The sequence below is a fragment of the Brassica napus genome, chromosome C6, assembly GCF_020379485.1.
Source record: "Brassica napus cultivar Da-Ae chromosome C6, Da-Ae, whole genome shotgun sequence".
Lineage (NCBI taxonomy): Eukaryota > Viridiplantae > Streptophyta > Magnoliopsida > Brassicales > Brassicaceae > Brassica > Brassica napus.
In genome coordinates this window covers 36,864,967-36,892,474 of record NC_063449.1, presented here as the reverse complement: position 1 = coordinate 36,892,474, position 27,508 = coordinate 36,864,967, and the positions used below count along the sequence as shown (strand labels likewise).

The 27,508-nt window shown below is 34.5% G+C and overlaps 1 protein-coding gene, 1 long non-coding RNA gene and 1 pseudogene across 3 annotated transcripts; all 3 read left to right on the top strand.

The window, feature by feature from the left end:
- The first annotated feature begins 1,798 nt into the window (after positions 1 to 1,798).
- Positions 1,799 to 6,222, top strand: LOC106398837 (annotated as a pseudogene).
- A 461-nt stretch (positions 6,223 to 6,683) lies between these two features.
- Positions 6,684 to 8,876, top strand: LOC111202258. Its single transcript, XR_002655155.2, has 4 exons — positions 6,684 to 7,110; positions 7,190 to 7,540; positions 7,830 to 8,221; positions 8,306 to 8,876. It is a non-coding gene; the product is annotated as an uncharacterized LOC111202258 (long non-coding RNA).
- A 12,737-nt stretch (positions 8,877 to 21,613) lies between these two features.
- On the top strand, positions 21,614 to 24,315 carry LOC106397518 (putative methyltransferase-like protein 7A). Of its 2 annotated transcripts, XM_022694846.2 has the most exons (4): positions 21,614 to 23,331; positions 23,625 to 23,721; positions 23,785 to 23,847; positions 23,931 to 24,315. In XM_022694846.2, exons 1-4 carry the CDS (start codon positions 23,242 to 23,244, stop codon positions 24,128 to 24,130), a joined length of 450 nt encoding a protein of 149 aa, XP_022550567.1. In that variant the 5' UTR covers positions 21,614 to 23,241; the 3' UTR covers positions 24,131 to 24,315. The 2 variants fall into 2 exon arrangements, with proteins under 2 accessions (XP_022550567.1, XP_048616086.1); XM_048760129.1 differs by having other exon boundaries at positions 23,625 to 23,847.
- The last annotated feature ends 3,193 nt before the right edge of the window (positions 24,316 to 27,508 follow it).

Here is a 27,508-nt window from a genome sequence, read left to right as displayed (position 1 = left end):
ACAACTTCATTAAGAATAGTATCCCAACTTTACAAATCACAATCAATAAAACTACTAAATAGAATAATGGCGACGAAAGCTACAGTTGGAACGTGATCCAGAGTAATGGAATCTTGATGTACATCGGAATATTAGGCCCATTAAAGCCCAAATCGTTTCCCCCGAGAGAGAATCACTTGCTGCGTTAAGCTGAGTCATCGTCGCCGACTCGCCGTCATCACATCGTGCGTGGAGCTCAAATGCATGGATGTTTACGGATTTTTTGAATTTTTGGATTTTTGGATTTATGATCCTAAATCCCATACTAAAATTTTATTAATACGGATCTAGTTCGGATAATAACACTTTAGATTCGGTTCAAAATTGTATTGCATTTTAAAATACCATTCGGATTATATCGGTTCGGTTCAGATATAACCGAAATAAAAAAACAAAAATTTAAAACAAAACATAAAGAAAAACATCTAAACTAAATAAATATTAATTTACGGGCAAATCTCCAAAATAGCATCTTTCTAAGTTTATATCACAAAAATAACACTCAAAAACTAAAATGACCAAAATAACACCTTTGTAAGTTTATCCTTTGAAAATTTTAATTTTTTTATTTTTCAAAATTTAAAATCTTATCCCCAAAACCTCATTTCTCAACTCTAAACCCTAAACCCTAAACTCTAAACCCTAAACCCTAAACCCTAAACCTTAAACCCTAAACCCTAAACCCTAAACCATAAACCCTAAACTCTAAACCCTAAACCGTAAACCCTAAACCCTAAACCCTAAACCCTAAACCCTAAATCCTAAACTCTAAACCCTAAACCCTAAACCCTAAATCCTAAACCCCACCCTTTAACTCTAAACCCTAAGTTTGTGACTTTTGATAAAACATTAAGTGCTATTTTTGTGACATTTGACCTTGAGTGCTAGTTTGGGAACATAAACTTAATTTAATGCTATTTTTGTTTTTTTCTCTTAATTTATCACACATAAAATTAATAAAATAACAATAAAAAATTAGATCAAACATGTAAACAAACATTTGTCAACAACATTCATTGCCTTATAGAGAATAGATTTGTTATTTCAATGAACAGATTATAAAATAATTATTTATAACTAATTATGTATTTTAAACATTTATCAAAATTTAATATTTATATTTTATATATCATATTACCACAAATATTGAATTTAATAAGGGCAAATCTCCAAAATAGCACTTTTCTAAGTTTATATCACAAAAATAGCACTCAAAAACTAAAATGACCAAAATAGCACCTTTCTAAGTTTATCCTTTGAAAATTTTAATTTTTTTATTTTTCAAAATTTGAATTCTTATCCCCAAAACCTCATTTCTCAACTCTAAACCCTAAACCCTAAACTCTAAACCCTAAACCCTAAACTCCAAACCCTAAACCCTAAACCGTAAACCCTAAACTCTAAACCTTAAACCCTAAACCCTAAACCCTAAACCCTAAAATCTAAACCCTAAACCCTAAACTCTAAACCCTAAACCCTAAACCCTAAATCCTAAACCCCATCCTTTAACTCTAAACCCTAAGTTTGTGACTTTTGATAAAACATTAAGTGCTATTTTTGTGACTTTTGACCGTGATTGCTTGTTTGGGAACATAAACTTGATTTAGTGCTATTTTTGTCTTTTTCTCATTTAGTAATTGAAATACTTATATATATTTCAAAATATTTATTGACTATCAATTTTGGATTTTTCGGGTTAACTGTTTGGGTTCGGGTTTGAATATTTTTTATACCATCCTACAAAGATCCGTTTGGATATTTTTATATTTCGACGGATTTTTTGGTTCGGGTTCGGTTCGGATTTTGGGTTAGGGATTTTATGCCCAGGCCTACAAATACAAAACCAGATCGCCTTTGTTCTCGTCGGAATATCCTGACGGTTAGCCGGCGTTAATCATCCACCTTTTCATTTCCAGGTAAATAGTCTCACTAAAATCTGCTTCCGGTTCTTATTGAATTCTTATCTGTTTGATCATGCGCGGCTGCTCGTGTGTCGAGATTGTTAATGGAAATTTCCAAGTGTGATTTAGAGTTGCATCAATTTCTTAGATATGATTCCGTCAGTGGACTCTTTATTTCGAATCACTTGTTGTTTAGATGATGATACTCCAGCTGAGCAAAAACGATATCAAGAAGGTTTCAGGTGAAATGGAGAATCATAATCAGCCATCATTTGAGTGTGAGGCAATCTTGGATTGTTCAGTTTGAGTCCATCATTATAGTTTAATAGGTATGATCCTGAGCAATTGTTGGGATTAACTGTAGGAAAATGCCTAAGAAGATTCCTTTGATATCTATCTAAGGTAGCTTTAGTTTTCACCATAGAAGTATTAGTTTTAATACTGTTATCTACCTTGATACATTAGAGAAAGCTGATTCAGATGTCTTCATGTTTCATTCAAGGGCCATGTGTGTTCTCTTTGTTTTCCTGCTACTGTCTCTTTCTATGTGGTGTGCAATTTACAAAAGATCAATTAAATTAAGTAATGCACAGCAAAAAATAAAAGAAGAAGCTAATAGCTTGAATTTGCCATTTGTAATCAGCAAAAAGGGTCTTTGGAAGCTCTCCGGCCAAAACTACAGGTTAAGTTGAAAGCTCTCTTTGTTTCTCCATTTGTTTCTTTGTTATTAATATCTATCTGTTCACGCAACAGCCAACCAAGAGCAAGACGAATGGCTTTATCTTCAGGCAACGTTAATTTTTTTTAAGATAAATGAACTCACAACCTTGTTTTCTTGATACCATTTGACATATATCAACTCAAGTCATTCAATGCATTTGTCTGAAATCAGAAGCTGACGACAACGAACCTCTAGATGATCACCAATGTTGCGCATCAGCTGTTGAAAATACCAACTTGAAGGATGATGGAGGCAGCTATGCTGACGAAAAAGACAACATCATATAGAGATCTCTTGGGGAGCAAAACAAACAACATCACAAGGCCAATTTGCAAATGGTTTGCTTTTAGTGACCCGTCAAACTTCTTCTTAATGATTGATTCTTTACACAACTAACTCATCTGAACAACCTTGCTTAGACAAGAGGCCCAAGATTACAGTAATAGATCAAGTAGAGACTAAAGGGCCCTTGTGAGCTTACCCAGAAGTGGAGTCTCTCAAGCCTCAACCTTTTTGCGGGGTTGGTGGTGGAAGAAAAACTATGTAAGTCAACTTTTTAACCACTTCATTAAAAAATTTAAAACTGTTTTCTCTGCTATATTATTAATCAATTCAATAAATCCTTGTAAGGTTTCTTGTTCTTGTGGTACTACATCAAAGATTGGCATAGAAGTCTCCCTTTGCATCTATACATGAAGTTTTTATTTAACACAAGAAAGACTTGACTTGAGAGTTGGATCCTTTTCATGGCTCTTTATCCTTCGTCTTTGCCTCGCAACTGGATACATGATGTCTTTCCAAGCTTCCACGGGGCAGATGTTCGCAGAAGGGGGATCGACACGTTCATCGATAATAACATCGAGAGGAGCAAGTCTATCGGTCCAAAACTCATAGAAGCTATCAGAGGCTCGAGAGTTGCGATCGTCTTACTCTCCAGGAACTACGCTTCTTCGACATGGTGCCTAAACGAGTTGGTGGAGATTACTGAGTGAAGAAGAGCGTTTGGTCAAACAGTGATGCCCGTTTTCTATGAAGTCGATCCATCTGATGTGAAGAAGCAAGCCGGAGAGTTGAGGAAAGTTTTTGAAAATACTTGTAACGGTAAAACAGAGGAGGACACTAGCAAATGGAGAGAAGCTTTGGCGGAAGTGGCTACAATAGCTGGAGAGCATTCTCGCTACTGGTTAGCCTTCTTGGTTTCCACTACCTTTTTTTTTGAAACTGCTTAGTCTTCATGACAGTGTAATAGATGCGTTCTTGATCTGACTCTGTTTTTAGGTGTAGTGAAGCGGAGATGATTGAAAAAATTGCTGTTGACGTTTCAAACGTGTTGAATGATTCTGTTCCATCGAACTATTTTGAATCCTTAGTTGGGATTGCAGGTATAGCAAGGGCTCTATATGAAATGCTTTGTAGTAACTTCACGCATGCTGCTTTCGTGGAAAGTTTAAAAGGAGGTTATACTAGAAATTACCTCGACAATTATGAGTACATGTTGCAGTTACAAGAACAGCTTTTGTCTTAAGACATTCAGCCATAAGGAGTTGAAAGTAGGTAACTTGGGAGTGGCACAAGAAAGGTTGAAAAACAAGAAAGTGCTTATCGTTCTTGATGATGTGGATCGGTTAGTCCAGTTAAAAGCCATGGCAGACAAAACTGAATGGTTTGGCCAAGGAAGTCGAATGATCATTACAACGCAAGATCAAAAACTCTTAAAAAGCACATGGGATCGATCATGTTTACAAGGTGGATTATCCAATTGATGAAGAGGCGCTTCAAATCTTCTGCACATATGCTTTTGGTCCTGAAGATGGTTTTGAGGAGCTTGCGCTGGAAGTTACAAACCTTTCTGGAAAACTCCCACTGGGATTAAGGGTAATGGGCTGGTACTTCCGGGGAATGTCCAAGCATGAGTGGATCAATGCACTACCAAGGTTAAGGAGTAGGCTTCATGACGATATCAAGAGTATCTTAAGGTTTAGTTATAACGCCTTATGCAATGAAGATAAAGATTTATTTCTTTATATAGCTTGCTTTTTCAATCTTAAAAGCATTCAGACACTAGAAGATCATCTTGGGAGGACATTCTTGGACTTGAGTCATGGGCTTCACATCTTAGCTGAAAGATCTCTAATCTCTCGTGAGTATGGATTTATAAAGATGCATAATCTGCTAGTACAACTAGGTAGAGATATTGTTCGTAGCCAGTCTATTTATGAGCCTAGAAAACGTCAATTTCTGGTTGATGCTAGAGATATCTGTGAAGTGCTCACTAATGAAACAGTAAGTTTTCACATTATTCCTTGTTGTTTTGTTCCCTGCAAACTAAATTCATTATTTTAACTAACCATCTTTACTCTTATTTCATCTTTTGTCCCTTTGCAGGAAAGTGGAAGCCTTGTAGGCATGGATCTTGACTTATCTGAGATCAACGGAGAATTTTATATAAGCGACATAACCTTCAAAAGAATGTGTAATCTCCAATTTTTAAGATTCTACTCAAGATTTGATGATAATAGTGACAGGAAATTACACTCTCTACAGAATCTGAAATACCTATCGCTAAAACTTAAATTACTACATTGGGATTACTTTCCGGCCACATCTTTGCCTTCTAGGTTTAGTACAGAGTTCATCGTCGAATTAAACATGCGTAACAGCAAGCTAAATAAGCCGTGGGAAGAAGTTCAAGTGAGTAATTATTTCTCAACTAAATTTTCGTTTTCTGTTGAAATATAAAATCTGTTTTATAACTTTTATTCAAGCTTGGTTGCATGTTGTCTGAGTATATTCTTGTTAATGTTTTCACCACCAAACCGCATGTTCAATTTTACTCATATGCTGTCTTTATTTGCGTAGCCTCTTCAAAATCTCAAATGGGTGGATTTGAGTCATTCTTCAGAGATGAAGGAGCTTCCTGATCTCTCAACTGCCACTAATCTCTTGAGTTTGGATCTCAGTTATTGCACAAGTTTAGTGGAACTACCCTTCTCAGTTGGGGATGCAACTAATCTCTTGATATTGAATATCGAGTATTGCAATAATCTTGTGGAGATGCCCTCCTCTGTTGAGAATATTCCTAATGTCAAGATATTTTTTGCTGGGTGCTCAAGTTTGGTGAAACTCCCCTCTTGTGTATGGAACATCACTAGTCTCAACACTTTTAATCTCCAGAGTTTCTCTAGTTTAGTCCAGAGCCCCTTAATGTGGAATGCCAAGAATTTCCAGGGGTTAGATCTCAGTGGATGCTCAAGTCTGAAGATACTCCCCCCTATTGTAATTGACACTAAATCCAAGGTATCGCTTCTCGATGGATACTCACACTCGGCAGAATTCGCATCCTCTGTTGGGAGTGTCAATAATCTTTTTGAATTGGTTCTCAGTAATTGCTCAAGAGATGTCAATTGGGCTGTCCATGTCCAATTGGACAAATCAGTTTATTGGACATTATTTGTTAAAATCCAAATTGCACAAAGTCCAAATCGTCCAAACCCAAAATGAATCATTCCAAATGGGTGGTCCGCGGTGTCCAATTAAAAATTAAAGTTTGACATACAAAAATTCATATTTAACAAGACTTTATATAACATTAAAGCATATAGCTTAAATAGCCGCGTGAAAAATGTGATTTCACGGTTTTGGTTGAAAAACATGTTATGCGGTTTTTTGCGTGAAAACAAAATTTTACGGTTCTGGCGGGAAAACGTGTTTTTACGGTTGTGTTTTACGGTTTTGGCGGGAAAACGTGATCTTGTATTGGCGGAAAAGCGTGATTTTGTGGTTTTTGGCGGGAAAGCGTGTTTTACGTTTTTGGCGGGAAAACATAATTTTATGTTTTTGGTGGGAAAACATGATTTTGCAATTTTGGCGGGAAAATTTGATTTTGTGGTTTTGGCGAGAAAACGTAATTTGCAGTTTTGACGGAAAAACGTGATTTTGAGGTTTTGGCGGTAAAACATGATTTTGAGGTTTGATTTTTATTTTCAAATTTTTTCTTAACTTAGAAAACCCTATATTTTTTAGGTTTATTAGAAGCCCATGTTCAAATGGTTTTGTCCATCTAATTTGGGAGTTAATGGATTTCAGTCCAATTGGACAACTTTGATTTTTGGATCTAATATGGTCAGACCATTTGGTTTTGGACCTGGCTAACCCATGCATGGTCAGTAAACCCATTTGATATCCCTATGCTCAAGTCTGGTGGATCTTCTGATTCTATTGGGAATGCCACTTATCTAGATACATCGGATCTTAGTGGATGCTCAAGTCTGAAGGTGCTCCCCTACTCTATTGAAAATTGTTGTAAATTTCCTCGTTTCAATTTGAAAGGGTGGTCAAAGACAACGGCTCTTCCAACCAAACTCAACTTCCGATCTGGTGGTGCACTTGATCTCCCACAAAGGACAAAATCCAAAACGTTCGTTAGAAGCCCTCTGCCTAAAACCACAGGTAAAGTGAACATTCACTTTTTTGTTTGTGTTTCTCCTTGTTTCTGGTCGGTTTGACACTAATCTCTTATATACTAAAGAACAAACATAAACGAGAGAGTAAAGAGCGTCTGAGTGTGTGATGATAAAAACACAAGACAAAAACTAAGAACAAAAACAGAGTAACAAAGATGATGGAGGGGCTGGCCGTGAGAAGAGTGAGATGAGAGGTCAAGCCAAAGAGAAAAGTTCAACAGACGCAAAAGACAACAACAGATTGTGATCAAACATTCAGAGATCTCTCGAGGAGCAAAACAAAACAATAATGGTGTTTCCTAGAATACTTGCTTTCCTCGAAGTTCTCAGCGCCCTCCTCTTTCTACCGTCTTGATTACGTCTGTTCTTTACAGTGCTTTTGTGGTCAAAAGTACTGACACAAAGATGCATTTCAGGTAACGGAGTCAATTTGTTTTGTCTTGCAATTATATAAGACTTTTAAATGTGAACGTGACATAATAAGCTTTATAGTGGTTTATTCTTTTGCTGTTGTTTCCTTCTTGGCTTAACATGGCTCAAAGTATGTAACCTAACTGTAATCTAATGACATCCTTATCTCAATAGCTTTCATAAGATCTTGACTGTGCAGAAGTTTGTTGCTTCTGGAAGTTTATTTCTTGATCTGAGTGACTTCTTGTATCAGAAGAGATATTGATAGTGTTAAGAATTTGGTATGTACATCAGGATGCTCCAGGTGAACATCATACGCAGAGGCCGGAGGTATATTAGGTTGTTTAACTCCTTGGTTTTAAACTCAGTGAGGCAATCTTATTGGAAAGAGGTATGTATGTTTATGAGCTGGGTTTTGCATCCTTCTTTTGACTGATTTTTCACAAGAGTCTCAAAGTTGTGATTAGTGATTTCAAGGTTAAGGCGGTTTGATAAACTAAAGGCAAAAGCTGAAAAGGTGCTGGAGATTTGTATTGAAACAGATCCTAATTTGAGATAACTACGTTGCTCTTAACGTGAATATAACTCTACTTTGGTTGGATCTAAATCCCCAAATGAAGACGTACACACGCGAAGCAGCTGCGAAAGCAGGATAGAAACCCAAAGACTTTAGTTTCAAGCAAGGAGTAAGTGTTGGTTAACTATCTGTTTGCATCATACACAGTGTCTTTTTCATAATCTCCCGATGTTACTTCTCTGTCTGCTACTAGGTAGGAGAAGCTATACCTTTAGATGATGCTTCCGTGGATGCAGTCGTTGCGACACTTGCTCTATGTTCTGTCTCCAGGGGCGGACCCACGTACAGGGAGAGTGGGGCATGAGCCACATACTAATAAAATTAAATCCTTGTACAAATTTCATGTACCAATGGAATCGCTAGCTTTTACGGCTGATGGTGCTTGAAATAGCTCAACTGTGCCCCACCCAGCTCGGTTCGCATCCCACGAAATACTGTGTGTTTTTCATAATTATCTACACTTTTCGATTCTTTTTCCTTTTTTTTTGCTACCTAAAACTATCTTTCTGTTTTACTATTCTTTCCCTTTCCTAATATTAGTTTTTGACAAAGTGAAAACTATAATTCATATAAAGGTATTCTAACAAGTTGTTTTATTAAGTTTATTTTTAATATTTAGATTAAAATAAGTAATAAAATAAATAAATGTATTTCATAATGAAATTATCATGTGCTATATAATATTATTTAAATTATTTACAATTAGAAAAGTTGTTTACCTTTTCATATGACTTGGAAAAATAAAAATGTGAGTTTTAATGATTAATATAATTTTTTTTATAAATTTTAATATAATTTAATTTGCTAAATAATATCATTTAAGTTATTTATATTTTAATATTTTTTTATTATATATATCATGTCTCATGCTAAATGATTTTCTAGATCCGCCCCGGTGACGTCACTCAAAGGTAAATTCTTTATTCCTAGTAATAAAAGCATCATAGCTGATTTATGCATAAACATATTATAAACCAACCCTTTTCAGGCAGAGCCGGGCTTGAACAGAGTGTTACGAAACATTTGCATGGAGCCCCCTTATTGGTGGGGCCCCCCACTTTTGTATCCCACACATATGTACATTTATGTATGTAATGCTAAGTATAAAATTTTGACAAAACAAGTATAGTTACGAATTAAATGATGATAAATAATTAATAAACAACATTCAATTTCTCTCATGAAACTTACTAGACGCTCTGGTTATTCTCACTATAAACAATCATTTTTTATTAAATAGAATTTTTTTTTTCATTTTTTCGTAGAGATCAAAACTAAACTGTAGTTCCCTTTTTCAGATAAAAAAACTGTAGTTACTTTTAACGACTATTTTATTGTTTAATTATCTAAATCCCAATAAATTCAACTGTTTTTATTTGAAAATATTTAATAATCAAAATTTTATAATATAAAAATGATGTGCAATATTTATATATATTATATGATAATTTTAGAAATCAAGCGAGTTGCTGAGACCAGGAGAAAGTTTCATCTTCTTAGAACATGTTGCATCGAAAGGTACATAAGTGTGTATATATACAGAGAGAACGAAAGACATATGATCTTTGGATATGGCTGATGTTGTGTTACGTTTAGATTATCTTAAATTATTGAGATATTAAGCAATCCGCGCAATTGCGCAGGCGCGAGATAAATGTTATATATAAAACTAATTTTTATCTATTATTATTTATTTGTATTTATTTACGTATTAAGTATATAATTAAATTAGAGTAAAGACAAAAATCAAAACAATACATCTTGTTTATTTACGATACTTTTTGGTAAATAAGTCATAACAATCATTTTATTTATTTTATATGGTATATAACTAAATTGCAATGACATGAACATAGATATATAGTATATTTTAATATAAATATTTATTATTGAAAATTCATACTTATGATAAACACAAAATTTATAATGTGTGATTTTTTTAATACAAATTTCAAACTTAAAATATTAAGGTTTCAATACTTTTTCAATACAAATTTAGAAATTATCATATTTAAATATTTTTCTATGTTATATACTTTAATTTTAAACTATATTAATATATAATATGAATGTCTAGTAAATGAGACTTCATATTCATACGATTTATGATCATTTGTATCTTGTTATTACCAAAAAAAGTTAAACCTTGATCACAAAATCTTAGTGTGAGACATTTAACGTTTTTAATAATATATAGTCGTTTTAAAAATTCAAAATATAACGTATAAGAAAAAAATATTTTTTATTATATGGTTAATGTGGTTGTTTAATATATTTTAATAATATAAAATTAAACAAAAAATAGCTGAGATACAAAAATTATTATCAAATATTTATTATTCGTAATCATTAATTGTCATATATACATTAACCATATTAGGCAATTCTGTAGCTTTTATTTAAAGAAAATGCGAAAATATTCTTTTGTACACTATTTATCAATTTAATAGTTAGTTTAATAAAAATTATAATATAAGTTAAGTTGGACCAACCTATTTCTTTAAAAATTATGAATTTCATTTTCATGGTGACACGTTACAAAACAATTTTGTAATGTTTCTCAATTAATATCTCTTATAAATTAAAAGAGAAGCATTATAATAAATGCATTCACATTATAATAGACACGTGGCAGCCTCACAATGATTTGATAAAAAATATGTTTACGCGTTCACACTATATTCACAAATGTGTTCACACTATGTACTTTGCGTTTTTTTTTTAAATATAAAACTCACATACATGGTTCCAATAAAACTGTGGATTTTTCGGTTCGAATAAAAATAGATAACGAATCAAAAGCCAAACTATATATATATATTATTTTTATTGTTTACGGATAAAGTTGAACAGAATTATTCGTAAATTTTGATTCGATTCATTATCCGTTTTGATTTGAACAAAAAAAATCTAGATATCCGTAACTCTACGAAACAAATCAAATACTAAAATACAATATCCAAAAAGAAGCAAATCAAAAATACCAATATTTTTAGGAACCAATATCTAATTCGATCTGTTATATGCATATATATACATATATGTAAAGAATTATATATATGTGTTATATATATTATACTTTATATCAGTTTTACAATATTTTTATGAATTAAATTTATTATTTTAGGTATTAGAATTAAAAAAGTTAAATTATGTTTTATTTTTTTAATAAAATGTTATTATTAAAAAAATTCAATTATTTTTAAAATTTTATTTTATTTACGGATCAAATCGGATATTCTTTAAAATTTTAAAATATTTTGGATATCTAAGTAACCGAATATCTAAGTGGCTAAAGATCGAATCGACACGAATGCTTCCAAATACCCAGATATTCGATACGTGCCCACCCCTATTTACGGATACAATTTTATTTTCTTTATATGAAAAAATGACTAATGCCAAGGCCTTTTTTTTTTTAAATGAATTTTAATTTTATCTTTCATGTATTATTTTGAACAAAAATATCATTTAATATTGATTAACAATATATTTGTCAACTATTTCTATATACTTTTTACATACATATACATGTGCACCTTGATGTGAGCACTTTGTAACTAAGTATTCACCACAACTGAAGTATCTAAATTTTTTGAAAGTTGAACTATTTTTTCTTAATGCTTCTTTCATTACCGACCAAATTGTAGTGAAATGATTTGTCTTAATAATTTTCTTTTCTTTTTCTTAAACTATTATCTGTTTAGAAACTATTATATGAAACCATTGGTTCGACATGACGACTTTCTAAAATTCATAACATGAAAATAAACAAATAATATTAATTTTTGGGTTTTACAGAAAAAACCAAAAAATCAAACATTTTAACCGAATAAACTAAAATGAATATTAATTAAAAATAATAGTTATATTTTAGAAGATTAAAAACCAAAAGAAAAACTTAAAACCGAACCATTATCCAGATTAAACAGATTTAATGTCTTTTTATCAAAAATAACGAAATTAATAATCACATTAGGCGCAAGGGGCATATTATTTTCTAGTATAAATTATTACCTAGTATAAGGATATTTGGGTGCTTAAGTGTCTTACGTACAGCCCATGATATTGAAGCCGGAGCCCATCTTCAAAGTTTCCGAATGCATATCTCGCATGAATTATCGCATGTGACACAAATCGAGCGTTTGGAGGTATCCTGTAGACTAGATAAGACTATAAATGTGGGGACAATGCTAGAGGTTTAAGGTTAAGATTGTATGGCCATTATGATGATAATGATGAAGACCCAAGTGCATTCAAGGCCTTCTTCACTGGTGTCCTTGCTCACATACTCCCCTCGCAGAGCAATTAGCTTCACGAGATCATGTTCGTGCGGACAATTTAAAAAGTCACATTACTTCAGGCTCTTCATCAACAAGTTTATGTTCATGTGGAAGAAAACATTTTCTTGAAGCAGCTAGCCCGACGGATCTCATTCTTCCCATCCATTCTCCTAATGCTGCACGATCCAAGGTAGTTTATACTTTCTTTCTTTTTTATCTTTCTTCTAGCAGCATTTTGTGTGTACTACGGGGAAGCGGGTCAGATCGACCCCCCCTTTTCATGACTGGTTAGCGATTTTTTTTGTCAGAAAAATTTGATTTGCATAACTCACATAAAATTTAGTATATAGGCATTCACTCCGTTTGTTCGGGTATGCGGGGGTTACTTGCGGGTCATCGGCAGACCATAATAATTAAATAAAAATTAATTTTTATATTTTAGCATAAAAGCTTTGTAATAATATCAATTATATTTTATATTATTGAGATGTATTTTGGGGGTTAAGGAGGGTGTATATGTAATTTGAAGTGATTTGACTTTTAATGAGTTTGTAGAAGATTGTAGGGGGATTGAAAAATTTGGTGTGATTTTTGTTAAAACACTCTAGAATCTCATCTAAAACAATGAGATTTAAATTTTTATTTTTATAACTAAAGAATTCTCTTCAAACATTCAGAGTTTTTTACGAAATGATAAGTTCAATAATACTGAACTTTAAAATATTTTTTTAAATTCATATTTGAATAACAGTAGATTTATCATTTTAATATAAATCGTTTCAAACTCCTAGTTGAATACATCCCCTCAGTGTCCGAAGTACAGCTCAAAACCCAAGATGTTCAAGCGCGAGCACATCTTCAAGGGTTCCCAAAAGAGACATCGCATGTGACAAAATGTGGTGTTCGGTACAGACGAATTATTTTACTCAAAAGATAACTTACTTTAATCTTCAAGACCGATGCCATTTTCAATAGTCGGGTTCCCAAAAGAGTAGGGTGGGTCAGTGGCGGAGCTAGAGGAAGTCTTTAGGAGGGTCAAATTACTAATTGAAATAAATCATAAGGGTCAATAACATATTTTTTGCAATATTTTTCCAGTTTTGTTTCTTAACTATAAGCAAAAAAAAAGTTTTTACCTGAAATACACCTGGGTCAAATGACTCACCGCCCATAGAGCTGGCTCCGCCACTGGGGTGGGTATGGATCGAATAATACCCATTATTACAGGTATTTAATATTTTGATTTGATTTGCTTCGAAAAGATAAGGATATCCAAAAATTATATTCCAAATTCTTAATTTATAACTTTTATAAGTAATTCTATAAATAAAATTATATGCCAAAATGATAATTACATAAAAGTATACATAAAATTTTCTATTTAATTATAGGTATTCATCTATTTGTATAGAATTCGAAGCAAAGCGGATATCCAACTCAATTTTTTTTAGTATTTTTAATTTGTTTTGTTTTTAACGGATAATGATTTTTAATATTTGCTTTGTTTCGAAGATTTACATAAATCTGAATTTTTGGATCGAATTGAAATAAACGATGAATTGAATGAAAATTAATGAATAAAAAATCCCATCCGAAGGAGACATTGCGTATATATATTATCGCATGTGACAGATGTACACACCAATATTATACTCAAAAGATAACTTACTTAATGAGCTTTAGGTACACATATATAATGTACTAAAAAGATAACTTAATTAATCTTTCTCGTTGCGTAACTGATGTGGAACAATACCAATCAGAAACCAGGATCATTTGCCAAATTGTAAATTATTATACTCAAACGAAAGAGACACTACAAAAAAACAGCGGCATACTGAGGAAAAAAATCGTCGGTATGTCGTCGGAATAACGCTATTCCGACGATATACCGACGAAAAAAATCCTCGGAAAGAACTCTTCGGAAATTCATCTTTCCTCGGAAATCCCTCGGATATTTCCGACGGAATTCCGAGGAAATGAATTTCCGAGGAAATTCCGAGGACCACAAGTTCGTCGGAAATTCCTCGGAATATTCCGAGGAAGATGTTGTCGGAATATCCCGAGGGATAAACTTCCTCGGAATATTTCCAAAATTAAAAAAAAAATTATAAATTTATTTTTTAAAATTGAAATTCGAAAATATAATATTAAAATTGAAATAGAAAACATATTTAAAATACAAAAAATAATAAAATAGTTTTTATAAATAAAAAAAATGTTTTATAAATACAAAATTAGTTTTAATAAATATAAATATTTTTATAAATATGAAATCATCTTTTTATAAATACAAAAATAGTTTTTATAAATACAAAAAATAATAAAATAGTGTTTATAAATCAAAAAATGTTTTATAAATACAAAATTAGTTTTAATAAATATAAATATTTTTATAGATATGAAATCATCTTTTTATAAATACAAAATAGTTTTTATAAATACAAAAAATAATAAAATAGTGTTTATAAATCAAAAAAATATTTTATAAATACAAAATTAATTTTAAAATATGATATCATCTTTTATAAATCCAAAAATCGAATTTATATACAAAGAACGGTTTGTATATTTCAAAATTGTTTTTATAAATAAAAAAATAAAAAAATAGTGTCTATAAATCAAAAAAATGTTTTATAAATACAATATTAGTTTTAATAAATATAAATATTTTTATAAATATGAAATCATCTTTTATAAATCCAAAAATCGAATTTATATACAAAAAACGTTTTGTAAAATCGAATTTATATAGAAAAAAACGTTTTGTAAATACAAAAATAATAAACAATTTATAAAAAAAGTTCTAAATCAATTCAACACAACCAAATCACAATTCTAAACCTATTACACAACAAATCACAATCCTACCCAATCACCCTAACAAAAATCTATCAAAAAACTTCTAAAATCATCAAATCTACTTAAAAACCTAACAAATAGGACCTAAGAGAGTGGGATAGGGTCCTTACATGATTTGTAAGGGAATGGAAAGGATTCGCCGGAGAGATCGTCGCGAGAGAAGGTGGAGAAAGCCGGAAGGAGAGAGAGATCGCCGGAGAGGAAGAAGAGAGAAATGGGGAAGAAGATGCGTTTCGAGTTTATAAAACCTTGGGTCTGACGGATATTTTCCGTCGGAATTCCCTCAGTATTTTCAATTTCAATTTTCGCGAAATATTTGGCGGCTTGTTTGCCTGGTTAAATGAAAATATTCCGAGGAAATTCCGACGGCCACTTAAATATCCGTCGGAATTTCCTCGGAATACTTTCATTAATTCGAGGAAAAAGAATATCCTGTGCATGTATTTCTATTAATTTATATTGTTCCTCAGAATATTCCGAGGAAATACCGAGGAACTAGTGTTTGGGGTTTCAAAACATCAATTTTTTTTGCCGTATTTCATTTCTTATACAATTGTAATGCATACAATTGAGGATTCTTTGTATAGATGAGCATAAACCATGAAATAACAAATTTCAAAACGAATTGAAAGTATTCTCTTTACCGTTCATTAAAGTGTATAAGTGTTTCTCTTATGTTGTGGGGTTTTCGTTCATACAATCGGAAAAGTGTTTATTATAAGGTAAGGAACAAATTTTTGACTTCATAATCAGTCTAAGACACTTAATAAGGGTTATATAAGTGTTATTCAAACCGCAAAACGTTGTTTTCGGTTTAAAAACCCTATTTCCTCAGAATTTCCTCGGAATTCCGTCGGAATATTCCGAGGAAATACCGAGGAACTAGTGTTTGGGGTTTCAAAACTCGAACGTTTTTTTATAAACACATCGATCGACCGATATATGTTCAAAAACGCATCGATCAATCGAGTATATCAAGTGTTCCTCGGAATTTCCTCGCAATATTCCGAGGCTTTTCCGAGGAAACAGGGTTTGGGGTAACAATGTGATCGATCGATCGATCACTAAGATGGACCAAAGCGTAACAATGTGATCGGTCGATTAGATTATCCCATCGATCGATGTGGATATCCAATAGATCGAATGAACAAAATCTCGAACGTTTTTTTATAAACGCATCGATCGATCGATATATGTTCAAAAACGCATCGATCGATCGAGTATATCAAGTGTTCCTCGGAATTTCCTCGGAATATTCCGAGGCTTTTCCGAGGAAATAGGGTTTGGGGTAACAATGTGATCGATCGATCCCAAAATGGATCGATCGATCACCAAGATGGACCAAAGCGTAACAATGTGATCGGTCAATTAGATTATCCCATCGATCGATGTGGATATCCAATAGATTGAATGAACAAAATCTCGAACGTTTTTTTATAAACGGATCGATCGATGGATATATGTCCAAAAACGCATCGATCGATCGAGTATAAGAATATTATTTCCTCGGAATTCATCGGTTTTTCCGAGGAACACATTTTTCCTCGGTATTTCATAAGAATATTCCGACGGATTGATATTTCCTCTGAATTCCGTCGGTATATTCAGAGGAAATTCCTCGGGAAATTCGGAAGATTTCATTTTCCGTCGGAATGTCCGTCAGAATACCGCTGTTTTCTTGTAGTGAGAGGATTTACATAAACGTTGTTTAGAAAATACGAAAACAAAAACGTGTGTTAATATATTAGAGAAATATATTGAAACGACTAGTTAGATAAATAGCTATGACGATGATCCTGCATGATGATTGTACATATTCAATGATATAAACAAGTTTAAATGGTAATTCAAAACAACAAGTTTAAATGATGTTAAGAAAAAAAAGTTTAAATAATGGTTATTGTCTATTTTATATATGTAGAACAGATAAGTTTAATAATGATATATGAGTGTCTTTGTTGAATTTTTTTGGGTCAAATTTTGTATAAGATAACTATTGTATAGTTTTAAATTTACAACTCTGCAGTCTGCACCGTCCGAGGTTGAGTTCCATGTGCTTGGTTAGATTAGATTTCCTAGAAATCCAGAGATAATTGTAAAGTGCTGTGAACAAAAGCAATCAATATATAAAAACACTTAAAAAGAATATACAGGTAGAGTTTACATATTGATTATATGAATGAATAATTTATAATTTGTAAATATTTATTTGTATAACTTTAAAATCTGATATTCTTGTTTTTTCTTTATAAAATATTTTTTTATCTACTAAACACATTTTTCTAAAAGACATAAGGAATGTGTATTTTATTGGTGCACCAAGATTTAAGTCAATCCTGGATTCACATAAATACTTGGTCTGAGATTTGTATGATTGTTGTGGCCAATATGATGATGATGAAGACTTGAGTGTTTTCAAGGCCTTTCTCACTGGTTTCGTCGCTCAAATACCCGCCTCGCGAAGTAGTTAGAGCTTCACGAGATCCTGTTCGTGCGGACAATCTAAAAAGCCACAGTCCTTCAGGCTGTTCATGTGGAAGAAAACATTTCCTTGAAGCAGCTAGCCCGACGAAGCCCTGGCTTCCCATCTATTCTCCTAATGCTTCGCGATCCAAGGTGGTTTATATTTCTTTTTATCCTTTTTTCTAGATACATCTTGAGTGTAGCAACCTAACTCGATTACGAGTAAAGAATATGTTTCTTTTGGGACAAAGATTTAACGGGTTGTCTTCAAATGCCAAGTCTGGTACTCTGATTGAACATAATATTTTTTAGAGCCATTTCACTTGATATGTGGGGAAAATGTATTATTGAGTAAATTTTATCTGCACTAGGATGTTTTGGGAACATTTCAGCATCAGAGGCCAGATTGGTACAAGGAGCTTTTTGCTTGATTCTTGAGCACAGGAATGCGATCTTATGAAGCAGAGGTCAGTCTTATGACATGGATTCATCACTCTTTAATCCGTTTCTTGAGGTTTCAATTCACAACCAGAGTTTCTTGTTTTGTGTTTGTGTGTTAATTGATAAGATCGCCGGTTACAAGAGGAAATTGTTCGATAATTATAAGCGTTTAAAGAAGTATTTTGTGTTGTTTATTAGAATAGCAAACGCTGAGTATTTATACAAGAGAATAAGCCTATAACGATAAGAACCAGAATTAAACCATGATTATCTAAATATAGTTAAGACTTATCCTAATACTCCCCCTCATGTTGGAATTGTGAGATTTCGAACAGCCAACATGGACATAAGATTCTCAAATTGAGGACGAGGCAAGGCCTTAGTAAGAACATCCGCCAACTGATTCTTGGAAGTAACATGCTCAGTAGTGATCATCTTGGCCTTGACAGCGTCACATACATGATGACAATCCCTCTCAATGTGTTTAGTACGCTCATGAAACACTGGATTGGCAGCAATGTGTAAGGCAGACTTGTTATCACAAAATAGTTTCATCGGAGTAGAATGATCAAAACCAAACGACCCTAGAAAACCTTTTAACCACTTTAACTTCTTGAGAGCTTCCGACATAGCTCGATATTCAGCTTCTGCAGATGAAAGAGATATAGTATCTTGCTTCTTTGTTCTCCATGACACCGGAGATTCACCAATAAATGTGATATAGGCACTCAAAGAACGTCGCGTACGAGGACACGCAGACAAGTCTGAATCGCAGTAAATACTCACCTGAAGATCATCATTATAGTTCAAGAAGATACCCTGACCAGGTGTGCCCTTGAGATATCTGACAGCTCGGAGAGCCGCCTCCCAATGAGGTAGAAGCGGTTTCTGCATAAATTGCGAGAGAATATGAACAGTATAACCAAGGTCCGGGCGTGTGTTAGTAAGATATATCAGACGGCCTACAAGTCGCCGGTACTGTTGTGTATTTGCCAGAGCTCCCTGAGCCTGTCCAAGTTGATGATTGAGCTCAATAGGAACAGGAGACGGTTTAGCTCCGAGCAGACCAGTCTCAGCTATGATGTCAAGCGCGTATTTGCGTTGTGAGATATAGAAACCAGAAGCATTACGCACCACCTCGAAGCCAAGAAAGTACTTTAGCTTGCCAAGGTCTTTCATGCGGAAACACTTTTGAAGATAGTCCTTAAACTCTTGAAGAGCAGTGGCATCATTAGAAGCGATGAAAAAGTCATCTACATAGACAAGAATATGTATGCAAGTAGAACCACAGACTTTGGAGAACATGGATTGATCGACATATTCGTTGGAGAAACCAAAACCATGCAACGCCTTTTCGAGTTTAGAATACCAACACCGCGGGGCCTGGCGTAAGCCATATAGAGATTTCTTCAACCTACATACTTTGTTAGGATCCGAACAAGTGAAACCTAGCGGTAGCCTCATATATTTTTCTTCGTCAAGGTCGCCATGTAAGAACGCGTTGCTGACGTCCATTTGGTGATCAATCCAGTTCTTCATTGCAGCAAGCTTTAGAATAATACGAACCGTAGTTGATTTAGCCACTGGTGCGAACGTGTCCGAGAAGTCTTCTCCCTCTGTCTGATTATTACCAAGAACAACTAAGCGAGCCTTCTTGCGTTCAACTTCACCTAGTGCATTGTATTTGTTGGAGTAGATCCACATGTTGCGTAGAGGCTTCTTGCCCGGTGGGAGATCAGTGACATCCCAAGTATCAGTCACTTCAAAAGCATCCACCTCTTTAAACATGGCCTCGTTCCACTCTTTGTGTTTAACAGCTTCTTTAAAACTCTTCGGAACGTCATCATTGATGATAGCAGCCATGAAAGCTTTATGTGTATCTGAGAAAGCATGATCAGACACATAACTTGAGATGGGATATGGAGTCATACCTGAGACCGTTAGTGAAGACCCTTGATCCGAAGGTGGTAGAACGTGAGGGGGGGTCGAAGAAACAGAGTGAGTAACATAATCTTTCAATAGAACAGAAGGTGTCCTATGTCGCTGACCACGACCAAGAATTTCTGGAATACCAGGAGATCCATAGGGTTCAATATCCGAGTTCACAGGAGATCCAGAGGGTTTAATATCCGAGTTCACAGGAGATACATGAGACGGTGAGGATGGAACAACCTCATTCGAAGGAGACGATGGCTCTGCTGCAGGCACAGTCGTCGTCGTTGGAGACAATGTCTCCGTTGGTTGTGTAGGAGAAGATTGATCCGGAGGAGGTGACTGATCAGTAGAAGCAGCATGCTCCTCAACCAGAGGAGGTGGTAGCAACCAATCATCAATACTAAGATCATACGTATTAAGCGGTGGAGAGACATATTCTTCAGAGTCAACACCAAGGAATTTTTGTTCAGAGAAGACAACGTCTCTACTGTCAAAGAACTCGTGAGTAGTAAGATCATACAAACGCCATGCCTTTTTACCATAAGGATATCCAACAAATATGCACTTGCGACTACGATCACCAAACTTATCCTTATCCCTAGCCTTACGATGAGAGTAGCATAGACACCCGAAGACACGTAGCTTATCAAAGTATGGTTTCTTGCCAAATAAGACTTCGTAAGGTGTTTTCCCTTTCAAGACTTGAGAAGGTGTGCGATTGATAAGGTGAGCTGCAGTAAGGATGCTCTCTCCCCAGAATGAGACCGGTAGACATGCCTGGAAAAGACATGCTCTGGCCACATTTAAAATATGACGATGTTTTCTTTCAACCTGTCCTTTCTGTTGAGGAGTATCAACACATGAAGTCTGATGTTCAATACCAAGTTGTCTGAAGAATGACTTGAGGACAAGGAATTCTGATCCATTATCTGAGCGAATTGTTTTAACTTGCCTCCCAAACTGACGTTCGGCCAAGGCAATAAACTCGCGAAGCAACTGAGCAACCTCTGATTTTTCTAACATCAAGTAGGTCCAGACTGCTCTGGAAAAATCATCGACAATAGTAAGAAAATATCTCGCACTAGAGGAAGAAGTAGTACGATAGGGTCCCCAAACATCGCAATGTACTAGAGAAAGAGGCGCAGAAGCTTTATTAAAACTATCATTAAAAACTTGTCTTGTTTGCTTAGCACGAAAACAAATTTCACAAGACTCAGCTTGTTCTGAATCAAAAACCATTCTATCTAAAACCGGTAAAGCCGATAAAACCCTATAAGATGGGTGTCGTAGCCGTCGATGCCATAGTTCTGATGTTGAAGAATTCTTTAACTCAGTTCGATGTACTCGTGCTGCTGTGACCCCAGTAAAGTAATAGACCCCCTCACGTTCTTCACCCGTTCCAATCAGGGTCTTCGTAAAACGACCCTGCAAGACACATAAAGTATCAGTAAAGATAGCAATACATCCAGTTTGCTTTAGTAATCGCGACACAGAGATGAGTGTGCAATTAAAATCAGGAACATATAAAACATCAGTCAATAAGTAATGTTCGCTGAGCACTAGCGTGCCCTTTTTGCTTGCTTGCGAGCCACAGCCATTTGGAAACTTGACCGAGGAAGGCAAAATATCAACCACATCCTTAAGTAATGAGATATCTCCGGTCATATGATGAGAGGCTCCAGTGTCAATAATGACATCTTTGAGTGTTGGTTTACCGGATAGTTTCTCCGTTGATATGGTCGACTTTGAGTTTTGAAGTAGTTGTAGAAGCTGAGTTATCTGACCGATTGGATCACTTAGTTGATTTGCTGAATTGGTTGAAGTTGTATTGTTTGAAACCGCTCTAACTGAATTGGAGCGCCCACGGCCACGGTTGCCGTTGTTTGAATACCTTCCTCCTCGACCACGCTGAGACGAACCAGAGGAAGAACCCCCTGAAGAGGAGGTATTTTTATGTTCATACCACAAGTCAGGGAACCCGTGAAGAAGAAAACATTTGGATTTGTCATGTCCTTTCCGAGACCAATGCGTACAGGTTCTGTTAGGATCACTGAAGCGATTTGTCACGGCTGTAGATTGAAGAGAGTCAACCGGAGGTGTATCGGTGTGAGCATGAAAACCAATTGCCTCTGTTTTCACATCCTTAGACCGTGCAGAGTTATTATATTACTCTTCTCGGATTACTCTGGAGTAGACATTGTTTAAATCTGGTAGAGGATCCTCATCAATGATCTGTGATCGGATGTTTCGAAAACGCGATTCGTCGAGGCCAAAAAGGAATTTTTGAACGCGTATTTCTTCTCTTTCTTTCTCTATTTCCGATGCCGCTTCACACGAACACAACCGAGGAGTTTTGAGATTGTCTAGTTCTTCCCAGAGTTTCGCGAGGCGGCCAAAGTATTCGATCACCGTCTGACCATCCTGTTGGCATGTATTGATCTCGTCACGAAGTAGATGAATACGAACTCCGTTCTTAACGGAAAAACGGCGTTGAAGATTATTTCATAATTTATGAGCTTCTGGAACAAACGTCACAGTATAACGAATCTTCGGATCTATGGATGTTCTAATCCAACCGACTATCATTGAGTTTGTAGCTTGCCATCGAGAGAGATCCGGTTCCGTAAAAGGTTTCGGAACTGTCAACTGTTCCTTCAATGAAACCTAATTTTTGCTTTGCTTGAATCGAGTTGGAGAGTTCGGTAGCCCATTCTGTATAATTATCTCCTTTGAGCAAAACCGATGCGATTAAAGATCCAGGATTGTCTGAAGGGTGTAGATAGTATATTCCCGAAGGAGCAGTAGTATTAGAAGAAGATATATTTGTAGAAGACATAGCGTCTGCCATGTTTCTTGGGGTAGAAGAAAAAAATTAGGGTTTATGAATCTTTTTGCTCTGATACCATATAAGTGTTTAAAGAAGTACTTTGTGTTGTTTATTAGAATAGCAAACGCTGAGTATTTATACAAGAGAATAAGCCTATAACGATAAGAACCAGAATTAAACCATGATTAACTAAATATAGTTAAGACTTATCCTAATAATAATCTGACTGCTAAAGGAGAAAGAGTGCTGGAGATTGGTGTTGGTACAGGTCCTAATCTGAAGTACTACGCAAGTAATGAAATCGTCTGCGTTTTCGGTATGGACCCAAATCAGAAAATGGAAAAGTACGCTTGCGAAGCTGCTAGAGAAGCCGGACTGAAACCTGAAAACTTTAGATTCATGCAAGGAGTAAGTCGTGTGGTACATAAAATGTTTGACTGTGAGCTGATATGAATCTTTTTATTCACACAATAATTAAACTGAAAATTTATGATAAGCCTCCTCTTAACCTTAATCTTTTTGGAGATTAAAGTTATCTTAATCAACCATAATTTATATATTAAAGATAGCAAAACTTATTAGTTAAATATTTCTAATTGTACCCTAATTCAACTACCCATAGTCATATGTCTATATCAGAGACCTTTCTTCCCATTACAATCCTCTGATCTTACTTTTCTATTGATCTTGTTTGTCACCAGGTAGGAGAAGCTATACCATTAGATGATAACTCTGTGGATGCAGTCATTTCAACACTTGTCCTGTGTTCTGTCCCAGATGTTAAGCAAACACTTCAAGGTAATTCCCATAAACCTCAAAAGAGATCATCTGATAATATCTTCAACCAAGTATTATTTTCAGAGATCAAGCGGGTTCTGAAACCGGGTGGGATATTTCTGTTCATCGAGCACGTAGCGGCTGAAGGTATAACCACATTTTCACATCATAGGCCTAGAAATCAATATGTTATACAAATTTAATCCAAAAGTTGTGTTTTTGGGGTGCAGATGGAACTTTTTTCAGGCATGTCCAAAATGTATTGGATCCACTACAGCAAGTGGTTGCAGACGGATGTCATCTGACAAGAAACACCGGCTTATACATTGCCGGTGCTGGTTTTAGTGGTGGCGCTGAGATCAACACTCCGGCAATGTATAGCTTCCCTTGGATAATTAGACCTCATGTTTATGGAGTTGCGTATAAGTAACTATGCAAGTAAGATGCAAAAGGTGTGTAATTTCATGATCGTGTGCTAAATTATATTTTCAGAACTCTCTTGTATTAAGCAACTTCTTGTTAATTTGTGGCAATTTTCTTGGACTCCTTAAAATAATTATGGTGTAGCCGTGTAGTGGTTGGATTTCATCAAATCAACTTTCTGTCTTGATAAAATGCAAAAGCAATAGAGATTAGAGACTGAAAAAATTAAAGAAAATTTAGCTAGTCAAATTTCAAGATTTCCATTCTTGTTTCAGAATGTTTTTGGCGAGATGTAGGATGTCACATTGACATCTGAACTCGTTATTTATTTTTGTTTTTTTTTTTTACTTTCAGTCGCCTAATGGTTTCCATATTCTGGAGAGATACGGAGTTCAAATGGTTTCCATATTCTTAATTTGTGCAATCAAAGAGTTTAGAGAGAAATTAAATACAACAAATTATGCATTCTTCAAATTCTAGGGCTGCTGTTATGAGTTGCGATTGGTGTCAAAACTTTCATGGCTTTGGAAGGTTTGACAGCCTTAACAGCCATTTTTTTCTCTAATCAAGCTTTTTTACACCAAAATCAGTACTTTCCTCCAGGGCTGCTGTTGTGATTTTTGTTATACTTGCTTCATTCATGTCTCACATTTTCCTCAATTCCATGTTTAAATTTTGCTTCCTTGTTTGTAGGAACTGTTAGTTTCAATTTGCTACATATATAAATGAGAAAATTAAAAGGAAAGGGCTGAGAAATTTGCCTGAAAGGCGAAAGCTACGTGTGTTCTAAGTTCGTTTTGCTAGTGCTTTTGAGCAACAGTGACAGTTCTGCCCTAGGACAAGCTACGACGCCGTTTCCTCAAATCTCTCCATTCTACGCTTCGATCCTTCTAACCCATCGTTTCTCTTTTATCTCTCTGCTTTGTTTTCTGTTACGAGAATTTAGGAGAGATTCTTCTTAACCAACCTCCGAATGGAGTAACTACCATTAATTAGGACACCGCCCGACAAAGAGTTTTATGCCAACGCCTCTCTTACTGGCCTCACTTCCTTGGTCCTTCATGCAACCTCAGCCATGTCTCGTTGCTACTTGCTAGTAGTGAACTCTGCTGCTAAATCATAGAAGATGAATGGCTATTTAATCTGATTATCTAAATATCTTTCTATTAGCTTGAACAAACTGCGTCCTCCAAAGCCAGATTGGTATTTCGAGATTTACGGTTGGTGAAGGACTTCAGGGATGGCAAAGTATGAGAAAGAGGTCACATTTAATGGAATTCTTCTTATTGATGTTTTTTGGTTAAATTTTAAATTAGGTAAATTGTTGGAAATTAATCTGTGTGCTTTTAAGGTAAAATTTTCATGTTACTAGCAATTATTTTTTTAGTTTTATCAGATTTTAATTAACAGATTTTTTTAAAAATCCAAATCGGATTATATATTGCCAGTTTTATCGATTCGATTGTGGGTCTAGGCTGAATATGAGAACATTGTGTTATCTCCACTCCCTTTCATTTAATTCACTTGTTCATTTATACAGTACTCACTCATTTGAGCATCAGCGTTAGTGAACCCTATCAAAAGGGTTCACAAAGTATTTTTTTATTATTATTTTTTTTCCTGTTTGATTTTGGTTTTCTTTTTTTTTAAAAAAAAAATATTAATCGGACCAATCGCGGGCCGCCACGTGTCGTGGGGTCCGTGCTACAGTGATGATCCAGGTTCAGTGCAGTGAACTCCCAAGATGCAGGTTCATTGCTTTTGTTTATTTCAATATTTTTTTTTTCGAAAACTGTGTAAACTCTCCATGGAGTTCACTGATGCAGATGCCCTTACCATCCTCTTTTAATGTCCAAGGTCCACCATAAATGCAATTAAATCCAATCAGAGTAAACTGTTTTGTATTTTTCAGCCAAAAGCATAAACGGTCAGTAACTTGTAATAAAACAAATTGTTCGGAATAAAAAAGATGTACTGTATCAACTTATACGCCGTTGATAATCTTCAGAAAAATCTTGTAAAAATTCATGAAATTGATAAACTCCAACGATTATTTTGGTTTCTATTTACTTCGCTTATATATAAACATAATAATTCTGTTGAACAAATGAATTTTCTTATAGTATATTGATGAGGATTTATGCCTATCCGGACCCCAAGGCCCAAGCAAGCCTATTAAATTAGCTACTATTGGCTGTGTCACACTCACTATCTGCTCTGAAATTGTCGACATATAATGGAGCAACGCGCGTGTAAGTGGCTATAGTAAAATGAGTAGCATGCACGTGCTGTTTGTTCGACATCGTACGCCAAAATCGGGCCATGGGGTCGAATATGTTAACCACAGTAAACTTGAAAATATATTTCTGTTGATATTAACGGGATCCTGTGCATCTTTATTTTCTGAATTCTGTTTCCTTTCCCAACATTAGTTGAAAATTTCACCACACCAACTTATTTCAGTGTCTTACCAATGAGGGAACACCGGTGAAACTGAAGACATCTTATTGATTCAAATAAATTAATAATATTTAATACTAATACAGATGACTTAAGGAAAATGACAAAAGGAGGAAGTGCATGGTGCAATTGCGTGTCTGATTCTGTTCAGTTCGGAGCATTGGCAAATAAACAATCACTTAGTACATCACGATTTAATGCGATAGTTTTAGTTGTAAATTATAGTATGAAGAATAAGGCACAAACTTTTATTTGAGCGTTGAACATCACGATTTAATGCGATAGTTTTAGTTGTAAATTATATGAAGAATAAGACACATACTTTTATTTGAGCGTATTGCATTATAATTTTCGGGAGATTTAACAAATATGACTCAAAACTTGATTTTGATTGCAAAAATATATACAAACTTAAATCAAATGCAAAAGTAACCCAAAAGCTTTGTGAAATTACAGTCAACCCCTTATGACCAAACAAAAAAACAGAACTCATTTTTACGAATATATCTCCGCTAAGTCTTCTGAGTCTTCTGAGATTCTGTTAAGTCTTCAGGTCGACGTCCACAGAAGTCGTCTGGTATAGTTGATCTTAAAAATAATTTATAAATTTTGTAAAAAATATTTTGATAAGCGAAAAATTAAAATCATGTAATTATAAACAGTTTTCAGTGATATAAATTAAGATATAATAAAATTGAATTGTTTTCAACATAGATGAGTGAAAGTAGCGAATCATGATATTATTTGGTCTAGGGTTTTGCAACATATGTTGTAGTATTGTATGTATTGTTAGGGTTAGATTTTGGAAAGCTTAAATATTTTTTTGAAAAATTAAATTTTTATCTACATGTGATTATTTTCGTGTATAGTAAACACTTTTTAAGTTTAATTTAATTTTACGAAGTGTTTAGTTAGTTAATTTAGT